This window comes from Laccaria bicolor, genomic scaffold, assembly GCF_000143565.1.
Source record: "Laccaria bicolor S238N-H82 LACBIscaffold_7 genomic scaffold, whole genome shotgun sequence".
Classification (NCBI taxonomy): domain Eukaryota; kingdom Fungi; phylum Basidiomycota; class Agaricomycetes; order Agaricales; family Hydnangiaceae; genus Laccaria; species Laccaria bicolor.
Genome location: NW_001889878.1, coordinates 74,926 through 92,726, shown reverse-complemented (window position 1 = coordinate 92,726; position 17,801 = coordinate 74,926). Strand labels below are relative to the sequence as shown.

Here is a 17,801-nt window from a genome sequence, read left to right as displayed (position 1 = left end):
CTTTATACGCCAAGGAAGGACTCTTGAAACCCCTAGTGAATTCGAGAAGCACGGAGGGAGCGTAATTGAGCGTGGGGTGGCTCGAGCATTGCCCAGATAGATGTGTGGTTGATTCACTTTTGACGTCCGTTTCAAGTCCGTTCCCGTTATAGCGCCTTCACCTCGTTATGATTATTGACTTTTTAACTCATAGGAGAGGGTCTCTCGCTATCACGGCTCATATGGGCATATACTCGTCACTTCGTCCTTCCAATATCCCGGATCTGTTGGGTCCCTCAACAAATCTGGTACCGGATGCATAACGCTCCCTCCCGTCACAGTCCCTCAAATCAAATCGTAATATCGCATCTGCGTCCTATCGGTCACTCGCAAGCCAACCCATTCCAATAAGGTGGTTCATTCCGAATTACGGTCATAGGCGGCAATGCATCCGCGCTTCATTCAACTTCATTCTTCCTTGTGGCCCTCTTTCGGTTATCCACGCATTATGACTACACATCAAAGTTCAACAGATTCTTCTCTCTGCTTACTCGCGTGTCAACCCCTTCTTTTGGCGCTTTCAACCGCAATAATGGCCATCGAGCTACAAGCCCCTCCATTAAGATAAAGAAACATCAAAACATTCAGCAAATTACACACGCAACAAACTCCTTGACAACAAACCCAACCCGGCTGGCAAAAGCATTCGTTGGGAGGGAATTTTGGTTCTAAACTGTAGCCAGCGTCATTGGCACTGGGCGAGGCACCTGCCTTGGCAAGGAGGGCTCGATCGGCCCAGACGAAGGCGGCAGAAACTGAGGACTCTGTGAGGGGTGGCGCAGCGAATGCCAGACTGGCCACTGCGAGGAAAAGACCGAGTACTAGTGAAGAGGTGAACTTGTGCATCTTGTGCCTTTGTGTTGTTGACCCACTGTCGACGGCAGAGGGAGAGCAGTTGATAAGAGAGAGGGACGGTGATGAACTTTATACGCCAAGGAAGGAAGGACTCTTGGAACCCCTAGTGAATTCGAGAAGCACGGAGGGAATGTAAATGAGTCTGGGAAGGCTTGGGCATTGCCCAGATGGATGTGTGGTTGGTTCACTTTGGACGTCCGTTTGAAGTCCGTTCCCGTTATAGTGCCTTCACCTCGTTGATGATTTACTGATTCCCTAACTCACAGGAGATGTCTCCCTCTATCACGGCTCATATGGGCATGTACTGGTCACCTCGTCCCTCGTAATATCCGTCTCTTCGATCCCTGGGTGCATAACGCTCCCTTTCTCCCCCTCCGTCAAAGTCACTCTCAAATCGTAATATCGCATCTGGACAACGCTGCACCCTATTCTTCACCCCGGTCATTCGCAAGCTAATCCATTCCAATCAAGTGGTTCATTCCGAATTACGGTCATAGGCGGCACGCTTCACTCAAATTCATTCTTCCTTGTGGCCCTTTTTCGGTTATCCACGCATCACGATTAGTACACATCAAAGCATTCAACAGATTCTTCTTTCTGCTCACTCGCGTTTCAACTCATTCTGTCAGCGCTTTCAGCCGCATAAATGGCCATTCTACAGCCCTTTTCGAGAACATGTATCCCTTTTCCATCCGTCCTTTCAAGCCATACCATTGCACACTGAAACATTTTACAGATGCTTATCCCCCCTTCCTCTTTGTATAGCTAGCTGGCGCCAGCCTTAAGATCAAACTCGTTCTGCCAGTCCTTTGTCGGAGTCTGGACACAGAGTACCGACCTACAAACACCTCCATTAAGAGAAAGAAACATCAAAACATTCAGCAAATGACACACATAACAAACTCCTTGACAACAAATCCAACCCGGCTGGCACGAGTTCAAGTCCGACGAAAAGCATTTCTTCGGAGGGAATTTGGGTGGTGAACTGTGGCCAGCGTCATTGGCACCGGGTGAGGCACCTGCCTTGATAAGGGCTCCATTGGCCCGGACGAGGGCGGCAGGAACTGAGGACTCTGCGGGGGATGGTGCGGCGAATGCCAGACTGGCCACTGCGAGGAAAAGACCGAGTGAGGAAGTGAACTTGTGCATCTTGTGCCTTTGTGTTGTTGACCCACTATCGACGGCAGAGGTAGAGCAGTTGATAATAGAGAGGGACGGTGATGACCTTTGAACGCCAAGGAAGGACTCTTGGAGCCCCTCGTGAATTCAAGAAGCACGGAGGGAATGTAATTGAGTTTGGGGAGGCTTGGGCATTGCCCAGATGTGTGGTTGATTCACTTTCGACGTCTGTTTGTAGTCCGTTCCCGTTATAGTGCCTTCACCTCGTTGATGATTTACTGATTCCCTAACTCACAGGATATGTCTCCCGCTATCACGGCCCATATGGGCATGTAGTCGTCACCTCATCTCTTCAATACCGGGATTGCCTGGGTCCCTCAACAGATCTGGTATCGGGTGCATAATGTTCCCTTCCTCCCCCTCCCGTCAAAGTTCCTCTCAAATCGTAATATGGCATTTGCGCTTTATCCTACGCCCCGATCACTCGCAAGCCAGCCCATTCCAATCAAGTGGTTCATAGCGAATCACGGTCAGAGGTGGCGACGCATCCGCGCTTCGTTCCAGCTCATCCCTCCTTGTGGCCCTTTTTTCGGTTATCCAGGTATTACGATTATACATCAAAGCATTCGACAGATTCTTCTCTCTGCTTACTCGCGTGTCAACCCCTTCTGTTACCGCTTTCAACCGCATAAATGGCCATTCTACAAATGCCCTTACTTAGCGGAAGGAAACAACAAAGCCCTCATTCATGGTCAAGAAAAATGACGCACCAGACACTCCGGTCCGTCACAACAAACATGACCCCAAGGAAAGCATGCATTTGGAGAGTGGGGTTCGAACTTCTCGGCATTAATCAGGGCTTCCTTGAAGAAATTGGCCGCAGCGGGGACGATGGCACTGGAAGCTGAGGATGATGGCGCTGCGATTGCGAGTCTGACCATTGTAAGGACGAGGGCGAGTGAAGAGGTCAACTTGTACATTTTACGGTTGATCTTGTCGACCAAGTATCGACAAATCAAGAAGAGCAGGTTGGCAGTTGGTGGTAGGTAGGCGAAGTTCTGAAATGATAAATCGCACCTCCTTTTTATTGACGCCGCCTTTTACAGCCTATGATTATCCTTTCGTTGCTCACGTCGGCCAGTTTCCATCAACCCCTTTATGCCAATGCTTTCAAAGAGCCCATTCCGTTCCAAACGCTTTGACTTGAAGGAAGAAACGTCAAAGCGTCCTGGCAGCCATACGAACTCCATCACAACAAAAATGATTCAGACCGCACGATAGGCTGTCTAGCGGAAGCATGCCTTTGAAGGCTTGGATTCGACTGCTGAATGGTAACCCACATCATTAGCATTGGGCGAGGCAGCCGCATTAATAGGGGCTTCATTGGCCAGGACGGCTCTGCATGGGGCTGGCGCGGCAACTGCCAGACTGACCGCCGCGAGGAAAAGACCGAGTGAAGAATTCAAGGAGAGCAGTTGATGGCTAGAGAGCAACGGCAATGATTTTTGTACCCCAAGGAGCTACTTTTGGAGTCCCTGGGGAGTTCGAGAAGCACGGAGGGAAAGTAATTGGGCGCGGGGAGGCCTCAGCATTGCCCAGATGTACGGCTGATTCACTTTTGACGTCGGTTTCGACTTAAGTCCGTTCCCGTTCTAGCATCTTCATCTCTCTCCTCCTAGTTTACTGACTTTCTGATCCACAGAAAAAAGTCTCCTACGCCAAGACGGTACGACGATTATGGCTACATGTACTCGAGGCTGGCATCCGTTGCCAAATTCGTGTATCTCGGACCCACCTGCGCCAGGTCAAAATCCAAACTTGGGCACCCAATAGCTCGGCCTTTCTCCACTTCCAAAAATCCAGACCCGTACCGCACAAATCGAACCCATCTGCGAACTCCCTTCAGCCAAGGAAGAACAACGGCAAAGTATTCTATAAATATGACACACCGTACAAACTCCTTCACAACAAATATGTCCGGGCCACACAATCTGTTTTCAACGCACGCCTCCGAAGAGTCGGGTTCAATTGTACCGTCGTTGACATTGGTCGAGACGGCCACCCCGATAAGGGCTACAAGTTTATTGGGAATGTCGGTTTCGGAGACTCGGACGACGGGCTAGAAATTGTGCCAGGCTCCACTGATGCAATGGACAGCGTTGCGACAGCTGCAAGGAACTTGAAGAGAGCGAGCGAAGAGGTTAGCTTGCGCATTCTATGTATCAGTGACAAAGAGAGACCCCAGTTGATGACAGCCTAAGTACATGACACCAACGGCGATGGCTTGTATATGTATCGGACTTGGAGAAGCGCCGATATCCCCCAAAGAATCATCTACTTGGACGTAATTGAATGTGGGGTGTGGAGATGCCGAAATGCGTACCGTACGTTCCCGCCATTATAGTGCCTTCATCTCTTTTTGGTTCACTGATTTCTCTCATTCAATCACAGATGAAGGTCTCTTCTATGCCGCCCCCAGATAAGACTGCATCAACGCCATGTCTTTATCTTTTTGATTGTCCAAAGGAAATCTTTCAGGTGTCCAACACGGACTCAAATCTACCCTCGATTTCTGAGCTACACACACATTCCAATCGACTCGCCTACTATTTGACAGCACGGTCAGAGCCTGCGGTTTACTCACACCACTGAACCCTTGCTCGTTACACTGGCCGTCGCTTCCGGGATGATGGAGACGCTGTTTTAGAGGGTTCTCTTCGAGGCCAATTTCCTCCAAGTCCCAGCTGCAACTTCATCGTATGCTGAAGTCATGGTGCCAAAGTTCAACTCCTTTTCCAGAAACGACACTTTCGTCCAGCGGTCTCTCGAACGCTTCTTCTTGATTCGACATTTATAAACTCGCCAACCCATGGCCAGGCTCGGAATCTCGTAAGACTCCTTTTTTTTGTCGTACTCAGGTGTGCTCAGCATGCGCCTATCGCTACGCGCCGCCAATCCAGATCCGTTCGACACCATTCGCATATATCTCATTCCCCTTCTATCCATGACTGACCGTTTCCTGAGGAGTCAGGACGAACCCATACTACGTCTCTGTTAAGGATTTTATCGGATATCCTGCCCAGCCGCACGCCTTAGCGTGCCAGGAAGCGCAGTCATAATGTGTATTTTTTTAAATGTCTGCCAGCTTGATTCTTCGGTAATGTAATACCCTGACGCCTACTGAATTCATCTTGCTTGACGAACGTTTGAAATATATGATCATGGAAGAAGATGACCCGGCGTAAGTGACATGTCTTATGTGAAAACTCCTTTCGCATAATCTATGGCGCTTATATCAAATATAATACCGCCATTTACTTAGACTGCGGAGACATTGCACCTTAGGCCTTGACCACCATGACCACCACCACCAACCTTCCTGCCCACCCGCCCAAAGTACACGAGCAGGCAAAGATAATCTCAAAACAACCACTACGAGCCGCCGAGATGGAGGCTGTCAAACAAGATGGTGAAGGGGCGCAAAGATTACGTGGGGGGTGTATCCCTTGTCCCGTTCGTATTCTCCTTTCCAAGTTGAATTACCATTTTTTGATGCTGGTTGTGTATAGTGCTGCTGCCTTCCACTGTGCTGTATTTAAGAGTTCGTTTCAGTAATGTAATACGTGAAATTTATGACGGTGGAAGAAGATCATGATAACCCCTTTACGGTGAAAACTCGCCTCGTGGAGTCAGTTATGACGCCGAAGTGATACCACACAGCCACGCACATTGCACCATGACCATGACCACCAGCACTACCAGCCTTCCTGCATACCCGCCCAAAGTGCATGAGCAGGCAAAGATCATTTCAAAGCAACCATTGCGAGCTGCAGAGATGGAGGTTTCAACGCCGCGCGTCAAACAAGATGGTGGTGAAGGGGCGTTAAGATTGCGTGGGGGGTGTATCCCTTGTCCTGTTCGTATTCTCCTTTCAGATTCAGTACCATTTCTCAATGCTGGTTGATGTATAGGATGGAGGATGCTGCTACATTATACCGATTCCATGCTGCTGTTAAGATTGTATTGTTTGTACATACACGTGTTCTCTCTTCCTTCATCCATGAAATGGACAAGTTTGCTACTCTCGAACCTGTGAAACTCTACGGTCCTGTTAGTAGTCATAATAACAAGCCACTCTCACTACCACCTCCCCTCGTCGGCCGTCTCCCATCAGACTTGCATCTTGTCATATTGGGGTACCTCCCCATCCCAGACTTTCCAAACTACTCCCGATGCTCGCACTCCACCGCCGCCCTCGCTCAATCCGAGGTCATATGGCAAGAACGCTACAACGCCCTAGGCATCGAAACATACGCACTCCACACAGTCCTTGACCACCTGGAACGACAACTCTCCGAACGAAACGCCCAATCCCGCGCAGCTGCGCCCCCTACCATCGTCGTAGCAGACAATGACGACTTTGGCGATTTCGCAAAAGCGGATCTATTGGCACCTGGCCATCCGCCAGAGGAAATGGGGGACTTTATAGGCGCCTTTCCCTCCTCCTCATACAAACCCCCACCAAAAGAGACGCCTAGGACAAGATACATCCGCGCACACAACCTCCTCAAACCCGTCCTCCAAATCCTCTCCTCATCCCCGCCCCACCTCCTCCTCTCCTCCCTAACATCCCTCCTCATCCCCTCACCCCCTCTTTCGCTCCAAGCGAAACTCCTTCGCCTCCTCTCCTCCTTCCTCTCTCCCACAATCCAACCCGTCCGCTCCTCCGCCCTCTTACAAGTCCCACTAAGAAACGCCATCGACCGATTCGACGCGTCCCTCCTAACAGCCTTTGACAGCGCCGACTCTTCCAACGACGAAAAGTCAATGAAAGAAGCAGCCTACGCATCCTGGTCCCTCTCCTCCTCCTCCTCCAACTGGGAAATGGGTAAAATGTGGGCCGAAAAGCGAGAAATATTCTACGCCCACTCACTCCCCTCCTCATCCTCTCAAAACTTCCTCCCCGACAACACACTAGATTTCGAAGCAATGGACGAATTCATGTCACTCATCTTAGATTCTATCGCCGAACATGGTTCTCGCGCTGTTAGAGTGTTTCCACCCTCTTCAGGTGTCCTCATCGCGTTCGCGGAAAAGTTAGCGGGGGAGGTGGTCAGTGAATACGTCACTTCCCTCCTTACACGCGCACGGAACCTCGGGACGGGGGTGTATCTTAGGTGTGTGGCTGCTGCGTTTAAAGAGTCGTGGAAGATGGTCGACGCTATTATGCTTGCCGCCGAGGAAAACAAGCCAGATTCGGAAGTGGTTGTGGTGACGAGGACTAGAGCGGAGGATGTGGTGTATCAGATGTTTGAAGAGAATATGGACGAGTATTTGGATGAGGAGGTTGAGGCGCTCAAGAGTGCTTTCGACGGGGCTTGTAAAGAGTGGAATCGAGGTGTACGTTCCTTTCTTCTCTCCACCTTACACTACTTCATGCTATATAGATATCATCACCCACACCCACACCTACCACCCCCTCATCCACGCCATTCACATCCTCACAAAATCCAGCCCTAATAAAACGCAACGTCCTTGCATCATTCACCAACCTCCTCCTCCTACCCGTAACTATCGTGCCGCGCGCCGTAGGCGGCGTGGGTCAGGGCATCGCGATGTTGAATCCTCAGCGGTGGGGATCAGGCGGCGCCGCACCGGCTGGAAACGTCACGAATGGAGGTGGAGGGGGGTACAGTAAAACATTGTTCAACGTCGACGAGGCTGAGGAAGAAGAAGAAGAACACGTGCATGATGCTCCCAACCCCTTATCCCCCTCAATAACATCACCCACGCCCCTCGTCTCCGCCTCGCAGCCCAGCCCAACACTAACAAGCACAGCGAACCTAGACCTCCTCCTCTCCCTCGACCTAGCCCTAAACCTCATCCACCTATCCCGCTCCTCCCTCAAACGCGTCGAGTCTTTTTCGGGGTATCCAGGGCATTACGGGGGGCGTGTGAGGGATACGATCGAGGAGGTTTTCATTGCGCTTTTGGGGGTGTTGGGGGAGGGTCATGTTGTTAGGGGGTTTGATGAGTACGTTCCTTTCCTCTTCGTTTTGTGTATTTGGGAATTTTGAGTTGACCAAGGGCGGTAAATAAAGCGCGACGCAACGCATGAAATCGTACAAACCATCTGAACACTCTGAAACGGCAAACGTAGCGCCACTCGTGCAGTTTTTTGAGCTTGTGCATATTGGGGATACGATTCAGTCGATGGTGCAGGTTTATTTTGAGAAGGAGTTGGTAAGCCTCTCTTCCTTCCCTTCCTTCTCCATCCCTTCGTCCATTCTCCGTCCCTCCCTTCTCCTTCCTCCCTCTCTCCCTCTGGCTTCCTCCCTCTTTGAAGCTTACTCACCACCTACTTCGCAGGCACCCCACATCGACAAAACGGACTTCCTGAACGCCGTCGTACGCGAAAAGAAGCGCTTCGAGAATTCTTTGGACGATTCGGTGGCGGCTGGGTTGAATGCTGGTACGGAGGTGTTGATGAATCAGGTTGGTTGGTTGGTTGGATTGGCTTTACTTTTTTCTTCACTCCCTTTTGCTCTCTTTTCTCTATCGCTTTTCTTCCTGCGTTCATCTCCTCCCCTAGTCCTCTTCTTCATCTTCCGTCCTTCTTCCCTTCTGTCTTCCGTTTCTTCCCCTGTTCCTTCTTTACCTGTCCCCATTTCGGTTTTCGATCCGCATCCCTTTCTCTTCCGTCTTCCTTCTTCCTCGTCCTGCTCTCTTCCTGTTCATCACCTCCTTCTTCCCTCCTCTCCTTCCTTTCTTCTCTATTATCCTGCTTATTCTTTCCGCCCCCTTACCTAGCCTTTCTTTTGCTACCTTCCTTTTCCTCCGTCCCTTCGTTCCTTCTTTACTTGCTTCTTGGTCCCTCTTTCGTTCTTTCCTCGCTTATCATTCCTACTCCGTTTCCTTCTTCCCTCCACCCCTTTTTATACTTCCTCCTCGTCCTCCTTTCTACATTCTCCTTCCTCCCTTCTCACTTTCTCTTTCTTCTTCTTCCCTCCTCTCTCCTCCCTTTTTCTATCCTCCTTCCTCCCCTCCCGCCTTTCCCCCCTGCTCCTCCTTTTCCGCCCCCTTGCCCTGTCCCCCTTTTCTCCTTCCCCTCTACCTTCCTTCTGTCGCCTTCCCTCCTTCCCTGCTTCCTCCCCCCCATCCTCCTTACTCTTCCCGCCCTCTTCCTCTCCCCCCCCTTCCTTTGTTCCGTCTCCTCCTCCCTCTGTTCTTCCTTCTTCCTTAGCACCCATTCCTTAACCCTTTCCCCCTCCTTCGCACCTTCCTTTCCTCTCTCCTCTTTGACAAGTATCACGGCTGACTCTCGCATACAGGTCGACCACGTTATAGTCACACTAACTAAACCACGGGAATACTACCCCCCTGAAGATGGGATGCTGGAGCTCGGTCCCACTCGCGGGTGTCAAGAAGCCATAAAGTGTCTCGAAACGCACTGTAAGCTGCTCAAAGGGAGCACAAGTAAAGAGGTCTTGGAGGTTTTCTACCAGGAAGTTGGAATACGGCTTATCGCGTTTGTTTTTCTTCTTTCCATTACGGTGCTTTCAACATTGTTAAGATCGGGTGGATATTTAGGATCTTGCAAAAGCACATCAAGAGACAAATTATATCCCTCAACGGGGGATTCCAAGTCATAGCCGACCTGAACGCCTACAACGCCTTTATCTCTTCGCTCAAGGTCCGTCCCATCTCTTCTGACCTATCCCTGCAAATTCTAACCCAACGATGTAGGTCCCAGCAATCACAGCCGACTTCTCGCACCTCAAAATGCTAGGCCACGTCTTCGTAGTAGAAGACGCCAAAGACCTAGCCCAGATCGTGAGGGACGTTACTCGATACGGAGGGGCATATCGCCCAGAGGTCAGCTTCATCCCTCCTTTCCTTCTGCATATCCAGTTGATATGGGATATATATAGGACGTGTACGAATTCATTCAGAGACGCTCGGATTGGAAGAAGATTGAAAAAATCGTAGACAAGACGATGTACAATCTTAGTTTCAAAGAGGACTGCATTATTGCGTGATCTAAGTTGTCTTTGTCTTTGTCTTTCAAGATTTTGAAAGAGCGACGCTGGGCCTGTTTCGTTTCTGTCGCTGAAGCCCTCCGTGCAGGATTTGTTTGATGATACGTCCCATCCTTACGCGGCAATTCATCGTGCTGACGTTCTCAATCGTGGCAGCTTTGGTGGTTATGTTGGAATGCTTTCCTGTATTGGCGTTTGTGAAAGTTGAGGAATTGACCTTTTTGTGTGGAAGACCCGAACAATTAGTCAACTTACGTTTAGGATACTCCAGATCAACGTTTTCGGGGCTCTGAGGGACCGATAAAGCGTCTCTCGGGAGTTCGTTGCTGACGATTAAGCAGGCAATGATTGATGCTCGGTTCTTTGGTGGCACACAGCATAATGATGCAACATTCTCAGAATACAACGTGCGTTTTTCGCGGGCTCTTCATTTGGTAAACAGAATCACGATTGTCACTCTCAGACGAAGACGTACAAATCAGTATCGACACAAGAAACAGTTCTACAAATCAACAGAATATGTCCAAGTCTATAGCCATAGAAACGAATCAAAACTAAAGGGGGGTTATGCTGTCGTGCGTGCATGGATGTGGGCTTTCCTTTCCGCGCATTCACTGATTTTCTACGATGAGCGGGCTTCCCGACGGTCGAGGTTGTCACCTTACCTTGAGATTGCGAACCTGTCAAAGACCATCAACAATTTCCATACCAGGTTTGATATCCTTCAGCGGGTGGGCGATCAATTCGTTGAAATCAATTAAAAGTGATGAAATTTACCTTGGCCTCACGCACCCAGACGGCGCCCCCAAGACCTGTTCCATCAGCATACTCGGTGTCGGGATCGACTTCCTTGAGAGGCTTTTACGCAACATGTCAGTAATTCGTCCATCCTCTTTCGTTACGCAAACAAACTGACCTTGATTCCTCGAGCCCAGACGGCGCTAGCATACTTATCACCGAGTTTGACGTCTTTAACGGGCTTCAATGCAAATCTCAGTAATTCGACCATCCTCTTTCGATGCACAAAGAAACTGACCTGGAGTCCGCGTAACAAGATGCCTTTATCAACTTTGATAGGCTTCAACGCAATGCGCATGCATGAATATCTTCTTCAGTTTTTTTCCAGATGCACAAATAAACTCACCGTCAGAAGTTCGCGGGCGAAGACGGCGCGTTCAACTTTCAAGTCTGTATCGACTTTGACGTCTTTTCCAAGCTTGCACGCAACATATGAATATTTTGTTCAGTCTCTTTCAGATGAACGAACAAATTCACCTTGAGCGCGCGGGCCGAAACGGGGCCTTCAACTTTGAAGTCTGTATCAATTTTCCCAAACTTCAACGCAAAAAATGAATATCTTGTTCGGTTTTTTTTAGATATACCAACAAACTCACCTTGAGCGCGCGGGCCGAAACGGGGCCTTCAACTTTGAAGTCTGTATCAATTTTGACGTCCTTCCCAAACTTCAACGCAAGAGATGAATATTTTGTTCAGTTTTTGTCAGATTTACCAACAAACACACCTGGAGTCCTCAGACCAAGACGGCGCCGTCTTTAAGGTCTACGCCGAGCTCTTTCCCAAGTTTGACCTGACACGGTGGTGAGAATCTTTTTGTTGTCAAAAAATATAATGACCGACTTCGATCGCGGCAGGGGCAGCGGCCTTGACGGGGGCACCATTGACAAAGGAGATTGAAGCGAGGAAAGCAGTTGAGAAGATGAGGGTGAACTTCATATTGAGGCTTGGGTTATGGAGTGAGTGTCTTTTTTTCGAGGTCTTATATGTGTGTGCAAAGGTTCTCACATTCCCCATTATGTCTTAAATCGACTCACAGAATAGTTTGCGGTAACAGAATATGGCACGCCCAAGATGAAAGTATTTCTCATTGCAACGATTTACCGACCGACCGAGACGACCAAAATGCCCCGGGTCATCCGCATCCGAGTCGCCAAGCTTGCTGCGCCATCGGTCGAATAATTTCATCCCGAGGTCTCCGAGCTTCCGACAACAAAACTTGCCCACTACATTGATACCCAGATGCCATTCTTACATAGGAAAGTTGCGCAATTTTCGGGCTTCTCTGGGCCCTCGGAATCCTTCCTCTCACTGGCAACAATTTCAAGGATGTATATACGATCAGCGTTGATGGCTTTGAGACCAAACAAGTTGCAAATATTGGACAAGCGCTCGATCTGAGCAAGTCTCCTCCAGCTACTTACTTACTAGGATTCAAGCTTGCTACACTTTTCGTCCGCAGCCCCCGATAGTTCCGCTTTACCCGATCTTCTTCCTCAACGTCCTGCTTCCAACTCCGTCCAAACTCCGTCTGTATGACGACCTTGGAGTCTGTCAAATAAAACATACGTAAACCAGAAGTAAGAAAGTGCGTCAGAGTGAGCCTTTTCGATTCCTGGGTGCCTAGTATATCACTAACCTGGAGCCGCAAGGGTACACTCGACATTAGTTTTGTGTTGACTCGTTGTAACGGTTGCGACAGTTGCGTCATAGGTTGTTTTCTTTCCGGAATTCGGAATTTAATCCCAACGTTACAATTGATCTCATCTAGACCGAATTGCCCATGAATTGGATGCGGGGTGAGTGGGCTCTTCGGCAAGTCATTTACGGTTCGTTTAGTTGCCTAATCTCTGTCATGCCAAAGGTGTCCCATTTTGTGTCGACTTCCTTCCGCAATCTGTAAACTGAACACTCCTACGTTTGTGGTAGTCTATAATCCTCAAAATCATCATTCAGGTGTGGCACTGACGTATCTGGAAACGTCTGGTAATAGACTGACTCATACAAGCCGATAGTTGGATACAGCACACACAAATTTTCGTCAAGTTGTGGGGCCTTCATCGAATTCACGAGTGGATTGATTCTTTGGGAAACGTAGAAGACGTTCATCCCGAAGGTCATTCATGAGATTTTTCTCTAGCAACATATGTCTCCCAACCGCGCCTTTTCGGAGCCTGAAGTGCGCTTTTCTTCTTCGTTAAAGTGCATATTCACCCCTAGTTGATCATAATAACTAGATGCGATTTCTTCGCCGGGAGCCGGTGCTGATATATCTGGCGGTCACTAGAACACGACGGCAAGCCTCTGAAGCCGATATTTCTTCTACCCAACGGCCGCAAGCACCGCTCGCTTACTCTAACTTGACGCACTCACTTCACGCAACGCTAAGGAGTCACACTGATTTTTTTTAGAAGAATCGTCATGGGCGGCTCAGACCGCACGCAAAAATATCATACAGGCCGGTTCTCAACTGCGACACCAGTGAAGAGTCACCACAACAACGAACAAGCATGCACAGCAACCAAGTTGTCTTCGATTCCATAGAGGTGGCGATGTTCAGCAAAGGGCCTCTCGTAAAAGCTGTCGCTCTCCGGAATTAATAGCTTCCCTGGATAGAATGGTTTCTTTTGAGGGGACACACTGCAGTCCCGTTGACGAATTTAATGTGCAATTCGCCCGCATTTACTGGAACAGAACTGAAATTAAAAAGATTAGGCGGGAGTCTTTAGGGTGCGCCCCCTGGAGCAGAAATCTATGAAACAGCCACTGGCTGATCCACGAGGAGGATTAGAAGTGCCATGCTCACCAAAATCATCTGCTCTCGCTGAACTTCATGCATTATGATTGAACGCAACGGACAAAAATATTTTCTGATGAAATTGATAGTGTACAATTTCCCTAAACCTCAGGAGGTAGCTAGCGTCCTTCTGACATGGCAAAATATTATTTCATCTAGAGGCAGCCACCATCTACAATTTCCCAAGTTCCAAAAACACCGTCCACACGCTGTTGTGCACATAATTAGGCTCGACGAAGCACAGTAAGTAGGGGAAGCACAACGCACTTTAGCGCAGGACATGGCACCGTTGAAATGCAACCCATTAAAATCGGCTGGTGTGGAAGAGCACATGACCTTCCATCCGTCCGCGTAGTCGAGATTGATCAGGTGTGCGTCAAAGCGCTATCACAAGAAAACATGTAAGCCGCGAGGGGACGAAAGCAGAGATGAGTTTCACATACCCGGAGACCAGATCCTGGGGCTGTACATCCCTATGAAAAGAATTATTAAATAGAGGTAGGGTGAAGGTAGTAGTCATTCACTGACTTTATTTGTAACTCCTTCCCAGAAAGGTTGACACGCGCCTTCGTCAAAGTCGACTATCCAATGACCATATACCCCACGATCCGCTCCCTGCGAATTAATTATTTAGTAGCAATGAAAGGGGGTGTCAGCAGAACACACCTTATCCTCGCAATACGTCGGTTTCATCTTCCGACCACGAATCTCGTTCTCCAAAGCCCAACACGTCTCCATAGGATCAAGCCACCCACGATCTGGCAGGGGACCCATCTTCGCCCAATACTTCCTCGCTCCGTACCCCTCGCAATGCTTCGAGCTCTCCAACGCCAGCCAATGAACCTGAGAGGCGGGGTAATGGATAATGGCGCTGACGAGTCCACCGATGAAAAATATGAATCCACCGATGAGTAGGATGAATGTAAGGATAAGGACGATTCTATGGATAATGAGGGTTGTGCGTAAGCCACCTCTTGAGGGCCTTGAATCTTTCAAGGTTGGTTGTGAGATGATGATGGTTCAGTCGTGATGCGAAGTAATAACGATACCATTTCTATTGTCTGAATTGTCTGAACAATCCGAAGCCGAGATTAAGGGGTCGCTCTCCGGGCCATCTTCAAGGCTGCTCGGATAAGAAGGTAATGAACTAGATGGTGATAAGTTTTGCATCTTTGTATGAGAAGTGGCAAGGGCATACTCGGTCGAGGAGGACGCCCTCCACTTTTCTTCGGAATCTGCCATAGACATGGTGGAAGAGAGGATGGTATTGCGATTGGGGTGTCTATCGTCCGAGTGCAGTGCAGTCTGAGTCGCTCAGCAATCCCACGCTTCAAGTTCTCCTTTCAGCGAGATCACACAGGAGTGTTCACAGCCATCATGGCACTGGTGATCTATCGCGTTCCTTTGAAGTTATCGAAAGCTATTCAAGCTCTAAAAAATCTACCCAAATCCAGCCATCGACTTCTTCTCCAGTACCTCGAAACGAAGATCGGTGTCCCGCTCGCGTTGGTCCGCGTCGACCGAGACGAGGAGGACGGCGAAGCCGCCTGCGATTACTATTTCTGTAGCTTCGCTGACTACAGCTGCAGACCATATGACATTGAGGAACTCTTAGCTGTCCCTGCTTACGACCAGTAGGGAAAGCACAGGGTGAATGAACAGGCGTTGCCTAGTGTAAGTACGCCATTGAACCATAAAGCAAACTAATCAGTATCATAGAAGTCGTCGCTTCCGGAATTGATTGCTTCATTGGCTTGAATTGTTTCCTTTGAAGGGACACACTGAATAGAAATGTACGATGATTATGATAATTATCTGTCTGATTCATCATAAAAGGGCTCTGAAGCACCTATCGACGCCTCATGATCTGAATGGATGGGTCCCAGCGCCAAAGACCTCATATTCATGATCAGCCTACACCCCTGAGATTGAAAAAACAAGATTCAGTGTAAGGCTTCGGACTAGACAGAGGAGCTATGCATACCGCGATTGACAGTAATGCGATGTACCACCTAGGGGGAGCAGAACGCGTTGGGATCGTTTCCTGTTCCGTTAGGATAGGGATGGCTTACCCAAAAGCTATATTCCAAAATGATGGTCCAAAACTCCACACGGCTTCGTAGCCTACCACCGTAGACAACACAACTTCCCGATTCCCAATCGATCGATCAGCCGGGGAACAGGCACGAGGAGCGGATATATGTACACACCGAAGAGAAGGAAGAAGACAAAAAGACTATCTTTCATCATCAAAGATGACAATGGTGTCCTTGCCCAGCGGGTATGCTTGGTAGATAATTGCTTTGAGAGCGTCATTCCCAGCACCACGACTTGGAACATGCCGGCTCCAACCCTAAGTAGAAGCAGGTCAACCAATGGGGGGAAACAACGAACGAAAAAACGTACGCAAACCATGTGAGGCCACTGTCAGGAGGAGCGCTGGCGAGCATCGTACATTTCGCACGAGTGCTGTACATCTTCCCAGTGGCAATGTTTCCAGCTATCTCCAATCCGGTAGAGATGCCAAATATCGAAAGTAGGAAGTATTTGACCCTTCGACTTTGGTTATACAACGCAAACACTCAATATCACACCCCATCGTTAGCCAAATTTCCATAGATCCAAAAAGGGAAGACGTACACCTCATCAACTGGATACCCTCCACGCACAGTATCGCCTGTTGACTGATAAAAATCTCAAGTAGGAATGCATTCGCGCAGCCCTGTGGGGAGAAGTACCCCACCGAGAGTAATTGCACAGTGACCAAGTTTGTTCTGCTCCACACACAGGTTACAGATGCATCCTTGACAGGGAAACCGGGGTACGTACATTTGCGCTACGAGTTGACCATATCTCGCCCAGATATAGAGGACCTTCATCGGTGACATCTTACTCCTATATTCCAGGACGGTCCGTCAATACTTTGGCGTTCCATTTCGTCGAACTGACTCGACTCACTTCCACACATACTCAACTTCATCGATAACGTGAATCACCAGCTCCCACACCTGCATCGCGAGTGCGGCGACTAACCATGCATCGGACCGAACGAATTCAACAGCCAGCAAAAGAAAGGAAGGAAGAGTTGAACTGACATGACACGAAGCTCGTTGCTTGCACCATCCATGTATGGTCCAAGTCCATAGGGCTAGCCGTGACCTCCATTGAGAGATCGGCTCTCCGTGTTGGCAGCTGGGAAGACCTTCGCTATTGGCCCTAGTTTACGGCCGTGATTCTTGACGACGAGCAGAGACGAACAGCAGCAAGGAAAGTGTGAATTGGAAGAAACAGGACAGGTTACAGTGGGAATGTATTTTAAGCAACGTCGTTGTCGGCGCAGTCATGAGCAATTGGATGTCATAAGGCCATGTAAGTAGGGAAGTTGCAGGTGCGGAGAAATTGCAAATGTAAACAAAAGCCCCATCGAACTGAAAATCATTATACAAAATCGGTGGGCAGCGGGACATATCCTCCTCAGCCTCTTCAACGGTGCCTCCAAGGTAACTACATGCTCATCAACCGCACCCATTGATGCTGTCGTCCTCTGGCGTATCTTCTACAGAAGCTCAACCCGTCGTTCATCGTTCATACCCACAACCTTGCTATCAGGGGGCCTTCCTGCGACGGAAATATCGTCTCTCTTCGTTGGCGGCCGAAAACAACGAGGAAGGGGTTGAGAATGCAGAAGAAAATGGTTGGCTACAGAACGAAACAACTATGCTTTCCTCCCGTTGTCTGGCCCCTTCTCTTTCCCATCGTTTTTCGTTCCCATCATCGGGTCGCCCTTCGCCACACAAACAAGATCAGCTCCTCGACGGGTTACACGCATCGACCTCGGCAGTACGAACACGTTCGCTTAGGGACGCACCGATGACCGCCGTATTCAATCCAGGCCAAGTCAGTAAATCGATGTCATCATCTAGCATAAAGACGCTATGTACATACTCACTTGTAGGCACCCCTTGCGGAGTTCCGTAACGCACCAAATTCAAATGCATTTCCCCAGAATCGTTTCCATTCTGTATACAACGGTGACTCTGGCTGTGGTGGCCAACGCCGACATTAATCGAACCTTGGGAACGGGTGTGTGGGGTCGATGCTATGATCAACGGGTTCACGTTGACAGGTTTCGTTGATCAAGTGTTCCTCGAGTAATG

The 17,801-nt window shown here is 49.2% G+C and overlaps 8 protein-coding genes across 8 annotated transcripts; 4 read left to right on the top strand and 4 right to left on the bottom strand.

The window, feature by feature from the left end:
* Positions 1–1,681: 1,681 nt before the first annotated feature.
* Positions 1,682–2,043, bottom strand: LACBIDRAFT_325126 (uncharacterized protein; the record flags this gene model as incomplete). The annotated part of the gene is made up of 2 exons (XM_001878651.1): positions 1,682–1,732; positions 1,789–2,043. The coding sequence occupies 2 exons, from the start codon at positions 2,041–2,043 to the stop codon at positions 1,682–1,684; spliced, it is 306 nt and encodes a 101-aa protein (XP_001878686.1).
* Positions 2,044–3,511: 1,468 nt separating this feature from the next.
* Positions 3,512–4,720, top strand: LACBIDRAFT_325125 (uncharacterized protein; the record flags this gene model as incomplete). Its single annotated transcript, XM_001878888.1, has 3 exons — positions 3,512–3,577; positions 3,716–4,213; positions 4,631–4,720. 3 exons carry the CDS (start codon positions 3,512–3,514, stop codon positions 4,718–4,720), a joined length of 654 nt encoding a protein of 217 aa, XP_001878923.1.
* Positions 4,721–5,370: 650 nt separating this feature from the next.
* On the top strand, positions 5,371–5,628 carry LACBIDRAFT_316904 (uncharacterized protein; the record flags this gene model as incomplete). The annotated part of the gene is made up of 1 exon (XM_001878887.1): positions 5,371–5,628. The coding sequence occupies one exon, from the start codon at positions 5,371–5,373 to the stop codon at positions 5,626–5,628; it is 258 nt and encodes an 85-aa protein (XP_001878922.1).
* Positions 5,629–5,741: 113 nt separating this feature from the next.
* Positions 5,742–6,098, top strand: LACBIDRAFT_316903 (uncharacterized protein). The gene is made up of 2 exons (XM_001878886.1): positions 5,742–5,929; positions 5,985–6,098. Exons 1-2 carry the CDS (start codon positions 5,750–5,752, stop codon positions 6,027–6,029), a joined length of 225 nt encoding a protein of 74 aa, XP_001878921.1. The 5' UTR covers positions 5,742–5,749; the 3' UTR covers positions 6,030–6,098.
* Positions 6,099–6,486: 388 nt separating this feature from the next.
* On the top strand, positions 6,487–10,052 carry LACBIDRAFT_248167 (uncharacterized protein; the record flags this gene model as incomplete). The annotated part of the gene is made up of 8 exons (XM_001878885.1): positions 6,487–7,413; positions 7,461–8,047; positions 8,115–8,256; positions 8,383–8,508; positions 9,345–9,541; positions 9,604–9,706; positions 9,760–9,888; positions 9,945–10,052. The coding sequence occupies 8 exons, from the start codon at positions 6,487–6,489 to the stop codon at positions 10,050–10,052; spliced, it is 2,319 nt and encodes a 772-aa protein (XP_001878920.1).
* Positions 10,053–10,554: 502 nt separating this feature from the next.
* Positions 10,555–12,513, bottom strand: LACBIDRAFT_325123 (uncharacterized protein; the record flags this gene model as incomplete). The annotated part of the gene is made up of 11 exons (XM_001878650.1): positions 10,555–10,581; positions 10,718–10,732; positions 10,845–10,910; positions 10,969–11,088; positions 11,197–11,268; positions 11,447–11,515; positions 11,691–11,793; positions 11,956–12,073; positions 12,103–12,263; positions 12,331–12,398; positions 12,487–12,513. 11 exons carry the CDS (start codon positions 12,511–12,513, stop codon positions 10,555–10,557), a joined length of 846 nt encoding a protein of 281 aa, XP_001878685.1.
* Positions 12,514–13,799: 1,286 nt separating this feature from the next.
* Positions 13,800–14,892, bottom strand: LACBIDRAFT_316900 (uncharacterized protein; the record flags this gene model as incomplete). The annotated part of the gene is made up of 7 exons (XM_001878649.1): positions 13,800–13,853; positions 13,912–14,028; positions 14,088–14,117; positions 14,173–14,259; positions 14,311–14,633; positions 14,694–14,791; positions 14,843–14,892. The coding sequence occupies 7 exons, from the start codon at positions 14,890–14,892 to the stop codon at positions 13,800–13,802; spliced, it is 759 nt and encodes a 252-aa protein (XP_001878684.1).
* A 164-nt stretch (positions 14,893–15,056) lies between these two features.
* Positions 15,057–16,809, bottom strand: LACBIDRAFT_293529 (uncharacterized protein; the record flags this gene model as incomplete). The annotated part of the gene is made up of 9 exons (XM_001878648.1): positions 15,057–15,318; positions 15,364–15,566; positions 15,629–15,656; positions 15,717–15,789; positions 15,855–15,997; positions 16,051–16,225; positions 16,285–16,418; positions 16,603–16,672; positions 16,740–16,809. The coding sequence occupies 8 exons, from the start codon at positions 16,807–16,809 to the stop codon at positions 15,456–15,458; spliced, it is 804 nt and encodes a 267-aa protein (XP_001878683.1). The 3' UTR covers positions 15,057–15,318; positions 15,364–15,455.
* Positions 16,810–17,801: the final 992 nt, after the last annotated feature.